The 9,033-nt window shown below is 40.3% G+C and overlaps 1 protein-coding gene across 2 annotated transcripts; it reads left to right on the top strand.

Moving 5' to 3' along the window:
* Positions 1 to 1,810: 1,810 nt before the first annotated feature.
* LOC120426700 (uncharacterized protein K02A2.6-like) lies at positions 1,811 to 7,131 on the top strand. Of its 2 annotated transcripts, XM_039591479.2 has the most exons (4): positions 1,811 to 2,046; positions 2,551 to 3,492; positions 3,637 to 4,451; positions 4,508 to 7,131. In XM_039591479.2, exons 2-4 carry the CDS (start codon positions 2,551 to 2,553, stop codon positions 6,798 to 6,800), a joined length of 4,050 nt encoding a protein of 1,349 aa, XP_039447413.2. In that variant the 5' UTR covers positions 1,811 to 2,046; the 3' UTR covers positions 6,801 to 7,131. The 2 variants fall into 2 exon arrangements, with proteins under 2 accessions (XP_039447413.2, XP_052562204.1); XM_052706244.1 differs by lacking the exon at positions 1,811 to 2,046 and having other exon boundaries at positions 2,057 to 3,492.
* Positions 7,132 to 9,033: the final 1,902 nt, after the last annotated feature.

Genomic DNA, 9,033 nt, shown 5'->3' with positions numbered 1-9,033 from the left:
TAAAAATTCTTAAAACTCCTAAAATTCCAGAAATTAAAAAAAACCTTAATTCCAGATTTTTTAATTCATAATTTCTAAATTTTCTTAAATATTTTATATGTCATGGAATATAAAACTCCATGAGAAAAAAAACTTTAATATTCTGAAGTTCTTTGATTCCAGAAATCTCTTGAATTCTATTATCCCAAAAAAAATACTGCTTATAATTCCAAACCTTTCTCTGGATTTTTTTATTTTTTAAATAAATAAATATAAATCTATAAAATTACGATTTTTTAAATAAAAAATTTCAGGAGTTCTAAGAGTTAATGTTATTTCAGGTATTTCTGTAATTTTACAAATTGATGATTGTTTTTTTTAAGAATTTCAAATATTTTTCTATTATTTTAGGTATGTCTGAATTCATAAATTTTTTACAATATCTGAAATTTTAAAATTTTGATTATTTCTGGAACATTGCGAATTATAAGAGTTAATAGAATTTCAGGATTTTTTAGATCATGTTGAATGCTTGAAATTTTTGGGAATATTAAGAACCTATAAAATTTAAGGAAATTTGTAGAGTTTGAGAATTTTAGGAATTTCTGGAATCTTAGTATTTTAGAAATTTCTTGAATTTTTTGGAAGCCTAGGAATTTTAGGAAATCTAGACATTTTAGGAATTTAAAAAAATCATTTATTTCCTAATATTTACAGGAATTTTAATTGGCTTGAGATTTTTAATAATGTATGTTATTTTAGAATTTCAGAAATTTCTTTTTGTTTTTGGAATTATTCAAGAAACTTTAGTTTTTGTTTTTAATTCAAGGGATTTTAAGAGTTTAAAGAATTTTGGATATTGTAGGAATTTTAAGAACGGAAATTATTTTAGGATTTTTTAAAATTCTCGGAAATTATGGAATTTTAGAAATGTAAAGATTTTTTTTTTGAAATTTAAGTTTTTTTTAAGAATTTCAATTTTTTTTCTATTATTTTATGTAGGGGAAAGTGGGGCAAGTGTAACAAGCTAAGGAAATGCTCGTTATAACCCATTAAAAACATTAAAAAATCTGTAGGATTTTTTAGAATCATCTTATTCCAGGTCTTGGCTGAGACTTTGATGGAACAAGTTTTTAAAAAAATCTGTTTTTTAATGTAAAAAGTTGATTTTAAAATTTTTGATTTTTCGTACGTTCTACTCAACTAGTGGGGCAAGACGAACAACCCGTTGGGGCAAGAGGAACAATGCACGAAACAACATGCTAATTTACTAACAATTGAACTGTTATCACTTAGATACATCAGATTAGAATGTATTTGAAACGTTTCTTTAATTTTTAGATTAAAAATTAATATTTTACTAAAAATTTTACCGTTTTTACGAAAACAAAATATTACTTAGATGATACATAGTAAATTTTCATTATATTCTTATATCGTGTATGGACAATGTTTTTAACAATTGTTTATCAGTTTTTAAGAACTTTTATGTATTTTTTTCACAATAAAATATGTTGCTGCAGCAATTCGTATTTTTTCCATACTAAAAATCCATATGCTACACTTGCCCCACCTAAACAAGATTTTTTAAAAGCTCTCTACAAAAATAACCAAAACATAAATCATACTTTATAATACATGCAAGTCATTGGTAGGGACACTACCGATCTAGGAAAAATAGCATTTTGATAAAATGAGCTTTAAAACGAACCCTACGCCTTATTTTGTACTTTCCAAATATTATAAGGAAACAAAGGCTTTGAAAAAAACTTCATTCAATCTTATGCCCCGTGGCGTTTACGTCGTTTTGGCGGTTATGTGGTAGTTGTAGGGTTATGCATTTATAGGTACATTATTACTTAAAATGGGTAAACACAGTTAACAGTGTAGTCAGGGAGATTTGACAGCTCGGGCGCGAGGGAGACAGTTGAAAATCTACCACCGCAGCGTGAAGACGCGTGATTGAAGGACGGGGACGGTTGACGAGGTGGACCAGGTAACGGCGAGGCTTGAGGAGCTCTCGCCAGGGAGGAATCTCGACAATTGGCGCAGCCGGTACGATCGAGGGTAGGTATTTTTTCATCTCGAGATGGTATTTCTTGAAATGAATTGGTTTGACGTGTGTGCGGGCGGAGAATGGTTGCGGAAAGATTTTTTTGATTCGATGGCTTAGAGGGGCCTGGAATGGAGAAGGAGGAAGATTCAAAAGAGCGGGACCGGTTGAAGCCCGAAGCGCCAACACAAAAGAGCGGGACCGGTTGAAGCCCGAAGCGCCACTAATACAAAAGAGCGGGACCGGATGAAGCCCGAAGCGCCACCAATACAAAAGAGCGGGACCGGTTGAAGCCCGAAGCGCCACCAATACAAATATCGGTACCGGATGAAGCCCGGAGAAAGAGAGAGGAAACTGACAGTACAGCCACAGACGGTACAGATGAAGCATGAACAAGTTTAAAGACACAGATGTAAAGATGAATCATCTGAGAGTTGTCATTGAAATTGACAAAATACTTTTCGCACGGATGAGATGAATTGGTTGTTATGAAATTTGTTTGTTCCGTTCAATTACAGATGGATACCAGCAGTAAGCTGCGTTGCTCGCTAGCACCGTTCGACGCAACGGTTGATTCACAAGATTTACGACGGGAATGGGAGGAGTGGCTACGAGCCTTCGAGCTGGAGATGGAGATGCAGAACGTGTTTACGCAGCACGAAAAGTTCGTGAGGTTGCTCTCATTCGGAGGGCGAGGTTTGCAACGTATCTTTTACAACCTGAAGCCGGTACCGGAGGAGATAATCCCGGAAGTCGTTCCGGTTCCAATGAGGCCACCAGAAGATCCTGAGTACGACAATGCCATTAAGAGATTGGACAAATTTTTCGTCGGCAAGGTGAACGACCGGGTGGAGCTCGAAATTTTCCGCTCGCTGAGGCAGAAGCCAGACGAGTCCTTCAAACACTATTTGCTGCGACTACGCACGCAAGCCGCTCGATGTGAGTTCAATGAACGAGAGGACAAAGAAATTCTACAGCAAATCTCAATGGCAGCCAAGGACGAGAAAGTGCGAGACAAAGGATTGGAGAACATCATGGACCTGGACGCACTGACGAATTACGCGAACAATCGTGAGATTCTTATCCAGCAAAAGGAGAAAACAAAGCCATTTGTGGCAGAGGAGGTGCTCGCTACGTCAAAACATCGTGCAAGTGGCTGGTCTGCTGGACCCAGTCGCTCTCGTGGTGATTCAAAGCCAAGAGGACGGTTTGGAACGAGTCGACCTCGCGTTGTGTGCACCCGGTGCGGTTCCTGGAACCACGACAGCAACTCGAACAGCTGCACAGCACGTGGTTTGCGTTGTCGGCAGTGCGGGAAAATCGGGCACTACGCTCGAAAGTGTCCCGGTCGTGGACAGAACGAATGGAGGCGTCCGGAAAACGATGCCAATGCTTTGGACGAGGCAGAAGCTTGGAAGGAGGAGGTCCCGCGGCGCCCGAAACCCGAGGATATCTCTAAGGTAGAATAGAAGTTTTGCTAAACTGTTTGTTTTGTTGGAAGAGAGTGATTAAAAGCTCGACGTAACGGTTTTTGTTGTTGGCGATTAATAAAATGAATTGAAGCCAAGACTGATGCGTGTGTTTTCGTTTATTTTGCTTGACAGGTCGATGATTCTGGCAGCAACGGAAGTGATGGGCACATCTTCTGCATGATCGATTCCTATCCAGTGGAATTTCTAATCGATTCCGGTTCGTCAATCAACACGATCACAGAGGCTGTTTGGGATAAACTGACTGAAGCCAAGGTTAAGCTGTACAATGAGAGGTCACACTGTAGCCGGAGCTTCACGGCATACGCAAGCCGGGACTCGTTGTGCGTGCTGACAATGTTCGAAGCTCACGTGTCAGTCAACCCATGGAAGCCACACACTTATGCAGAGTTTTTCGTCATTAAGGGAGCCACGAAATGCCTTCTGAGTAAACGAACATCCGAGGAACTCCATGTGCTCAAGGTTGGAATCAGTGTTGATAACATTACCGCGAAGGTTGAACCGTTTCCGAAGTTCCCTAACGTTCAAGTCAAGTTGTCCATTGACAAAAGCGTTCCTCCCAGACTGATCTCGTACCTCCGTGTGCCGGTGGCTATGGAAGAGAAGGTGGACGCCAAGATCATGGAAATGCTGCAAACCGACATTATCGAAAAAGTTGAAGGCCCGCCTGTATGGATCTCCCCGATGGTAGTTATTCCCAAGGGCTCGGGGGACGTACGAATCTGCATAAACATGAAATATCCCAACGAGGCGATAAAGCGTGAACACTATCCGCTTCCGGTCATCGATACGTTCCTGAATAAACTACGAGGCGCGGTGTACTTCTCAAGATTGGACATTACTTCTGCGTTCTACCACGTTGAATTACACCCTGAATCCAGAGCAATAACAACGTTCATGACTGCGAGAGGTTTGATGCGGTTCAAAAGGTTAGAATGGTTGAATTTTTCAGGTGACAAATTCAAACAAATTGGTTGTATTTTAGGTTAATGTTCGGGATAACGTGCGCGCCAGAAATCTATCAACGCATCATGACCGAGATGTTAGCTGGAATAGAAGGAGTGATAATCTATATTGACGATATAGTGGTGGCGGGAAGAACCCTTCAGGAGCACGACGAGCGTTTGCGGGAAGTCCTCGCAGTGCTGGAACGCAACAACACGATGCTGAATCGGGGCAAGTGCATCATTCGGGTGCAGGAACTCGAAATTCTCGGTTTCAAAGTGAGTGCCCATGGCATCAGCCCGTCGGCGGAGAAGGTTCAGGCTATAAAAAACTTCCGGAAACCAGAAACGAAGGAAGAAGTCCGTAGTTTTCTGGGGCTAATGAACTTTGTTGGCCATTTTATCCCACATCTTTCAACAAGATCCGAGCCGTTAAGGAAGTATCTCCGAGGAGAAATCGCCACTTTCGGATTGGAACAAGCACAGGCCTTCGACGACTTGCGTAACGAACTGTCTAACCATGTTCGCAAGCTTGGATTTTTCGACCCCAGGGAAACGACCGAGCTCTACGTTGATGCTTCGCCTGTGGGACTGGGAGCAGTGCTCGTCCAGCGGGACTCCAACAACACCCCCAGAATCGTCAGTTTTGCTTCCAAGGGCTTGACGGTGTCTGAACGAGTCTACCCGCAAACACAACGAGAAGCATTGGCTGTAGTTTGGGCAGTGGAGAAATTTTTCTTCTACTTGTTTGGGCTACACTTCACGTTGTATACTGATCACAAGACGCTAGAGTACATCTATGGTGGTAAACATCAGATAGGAAAACGCGCGTGCTCGAGGGCTGAAGGATGGGCTCTACGGTTGCAGCCGTACGATTTTGGGGTAGAGTATTTACCGGGGACCGACAACATCTCAGATCCACTCTCGCGACTTGTGAATCAAGAAGATCCAGCATTCGACGACAACGCTGAGCATTATCTGTTGGCAGTGGGTGAAGGTCCAGCAGCCATAACGTTCAATGAAATCAGACGGGAAACATCCAACGACGACAACTTGTCCGCAGTCATGAAGGCACTCGAAACTGGTGAATGGCCGCCGGAGCTCTTCCGTTATCAAGCTTTCGACAAGGAACTCGGAGTTGTCGATGGGATGTTGATCCGTGGCGAGAGGATTATACTTCCAGTAAAGCTGAGAGCCAGAGCCCTGGAGATCGCCCATCGAGGTCATCCTGGAGTCGTGTCTATGCGTAGAAATCTGCGGGAAAGAGTTTGGTGGCCCTGCATGGATCGAGACGTGAAGGATAATATCCAGCAATGTCGTGGTTGTGCTGTTGTTAGTAAACAAAATCCTCCAGAACCAATGCAGCGTAAGCAGATGCCGGAACGGGCCTGGCAGGAAATTGCCGTAGATTTTTTTACGGCTAAAGAGTGCGCTACTTTTCTCGTCGTTATCGACTATTACAGTCGGTTTCTCAAAGTCATCGAAATGAAGACTACAACGGCTGCCAAGACCATCGAAGCTCTGGAAAGTGTGTTCGGCGAGCAAACCTATCCTGAAGTAATCCGCAGCGATAACGGCCCCCCTTTCGCCAGTGAGGAATTCCGCAACTACTGCCTGAGCAAGAATGTACGCTTGAACCACACTATTCCTTATTGGCCGCAGATGAACGGTTTGGTGGAGAGGTCAAATCAAGGGATTCTTCGAACGCTACGAATCGCTAAGGCATCGGGGACTGATTGGAGGACAGCGCTTCAGGAATTTGTGCACGTGTACAACAGAACACCACACAGCGTCACTGAGAAGGCCCCGCTCGAGCTGCTTTTGGGTCGTCCCGTCAAAGACCTACTCCCGTCCCTCAGAACCGAACCAGGATCATACCGCGATGAAGGCGTACGTGACATGGATGCTATGAAGAAAGCGAAAGGAAAGCTGTATGCGGACAAACAGCGCCACGCAAAGCCGTCGGACATCAAGGTTGGCGATTCAGTTATGGTCAAGAACTATGACAGCGGCAAGCTTGAGCCAAATTTCCGTTCTGAACGATTCACAGTCATTAAGCGAAGTGAGAACGACGTGGTGATAGAAAGCGAGAATGGAGTTAGATATCGTCGGTGCGTAACCCACCTGAGGAAGTGGCCTTTGGAAACCTCGTCTGATAATCCGAATCCGGAAGCTGAACCAACCGAGGGCGACAAGAAGTCTGAATCAACCGATATAGAGGAGCAAACAGTCAAGCGACCCAAACATTCGTGTGATGATCATGTAAAAGGTACTGTGCTGGCACGTGACCGTCCCACCAGGGCGAAGAAATTGCCCGCACGCTACAATTCTTAGCAAACTTCGCTGTTTCAACCGTTCTGAGTATTTTTTTCTTTTTTTCTCTCTTAAATTTGAATGAAATAAACATTGTTTTTACATTGAATGGTTTTTTTATTTTATTTTTAGTTTTTTTTTCTGGACTAGGAGAGAGATGTAGGGTTATGCATTTATAGGTACATTATTACTTAAAATGGGTAAACACAGTTAACAGTGTAGTCAGGGAGATTTGACAGCTCGGGCGCGAGGGAGACAGTTGAAAATCTACCACCGCAGCGTGAAGACGCGTGATTGAAGGACGGGGACGGTTGACGAGGTGGACCAGGTAACGGCGAGGCTTGAGGAGCTCTCGCCAGGGAGGAATCTCGACAGTAGTAGAATCAGCTAATTGCATTGCTAGCAACAATTCCTCATACTGGAAATAATCAAAATTGTAAAAATTACGGCCTTACGAGCGATTGTTCCTCTTGCCCCATATGGTCGTCTTGCCCCACCTTCCCCTATGTATGAATTCATAGATTTTTTACAACATCTGAAATTTTAAAATTTTGATTATTTCTGGAACATTCCGAATTATAAGAGTTAATAGAATTGCAGGATTTTTTAGATCATGTTGAATGCTTGGAATTTTTGGGAATATTAAAAACTTATAAAATTTAAGGAAATTTGTAGATTTTGAGAATTTTAGGAATTTCTGGAGTCTTAGAATTTTAGAAATTTCTTGAATTTTTTGGAAGCCTAGGAATTTTAAGTAATCTAGACATTTTAGGAATTTTAGAAAAAATAATCATTTCCTAATATTTACAGGAATTTTAATTGGCTTGAGAATTTTAATAATTTATGTTATTTTAGAATTTCAGAAATTTCTTTTTGTTTTTGGAATTATTCAAGAAACTTTAGGTTTTGTTTTTAATTCAAGGAATTTTAAAAGTTTAAAGAATTTTGGATACTGTAGGAATTTTAAGAACGGAAATTATGTTAGGATTCTTATAATTCTTGGAAATTATGGAATTTTAGAAATGTCAAGAATTTTTTTTTTGAAATTTATGTTGAATTGTTTTTTAACAATTTCTTAATTTTTGTTTGAATTATAAAATTTTTATAATATATTATTTAAATTTTTTTTATAGTTTAATTATTTTGAAAAAATTCTTGATATCTTTAGAATTTCAGAAATGTTATTGGTTTTAGAAATTTCATAAATTTTATAAATATTAGGAATTTTAGAACAATACGAAATTTCAGAGTTTGTTCAGTTATCATTTTTTTTATTTTATATGTTTTAGGAAGTATAGGATTTTGGATCTTGTTATTGAGTAAATTTGGATTTTTTTTCTGCGTTGTTTGGAATTTGCATTTATTTGGATTTCCTTAATTTTTTTTAAATATATTGTAGTTCCTAGAATGCTTGGCATTTTTGCCTCAATTTCAAAATTGTAGATTTATTTGCAGCGACGCATGGTACATATTGCCATCAGGTACTATGGAAAACGTAATGGACGGAACACTTAACTCAATTGAGTTAAGACAAGTTCATTCCGTTTATCCTACTGCATTGTCCCGGGACCACGTTTGGCTGGACTATGTCCACGGCGGGAAAGTCGACTTTCTTATCGCAAAATATTTGAAGTATCCAGTCGATTTGTTTATTTTCTTATTTTTTTTAATGATCTCTAACATTACACCATATAGTTCAGAAAATACACGAACAGTTTTTCTAATCTTATTGATTCACTGATTCGTTGGAATCGCCGCGAATGTCCGTGATTATCAATTGATCTGGAACGTGGCGCGCCACAACGACTTTTTCCTGTAAATTTAACAATAAAAAATGCTGTTCAACAGTGAAATTTAATTTATGTTAAGAATAAATTAAAACAAGTCATTTTACGCAGAAGAATATATTTTAAAGCAAATTATTTCACAATTTTATTATAAGCACTCGATTCAACTCTTCTGGTGGCCCTCGAATCCCAAGTCCAGCTACGGTCGGCCCCTTCCAGCACGAGGAAGCGAATGTTGTACAGGTCCACCTTTTCGCGCATACAAGACGTTTCTTTGACTATTTAAAGCGGCAGCCTTCTTTTCGACCATCTGGTCCTTGGCCTCGAGCAGACGTTTTGTTTTTTTTTTCGAAGAATCTGGAATTCCGAAAGAAACTTTAAAAATCCTACCAGCGAAGTAAAAAAATGGGACTCACCTAAACATGTATCACTTGTCTCCGATGCAGTGATCTATGGTGAGAGTGTGC

Source organism: Culex pipiens, chromosome 1 (assembly GCF_016801865.2).
Source record: "Culex pipiens pallens isolate TS chromosome 1, TS_CPP_V2, whole genome shotgun sequence".
NCBI classification, from domain to species: Eukaryota; Metazoa; Arthropoda; class Insecta; order Diptera; family Culicidae; genus Culex; species Culex pipiens.
The sequence above is the reverse complement of the archived record's forward strand: the minus strand, read 5'-3'. Positions and strand labels throughout refer to the sequence as shown.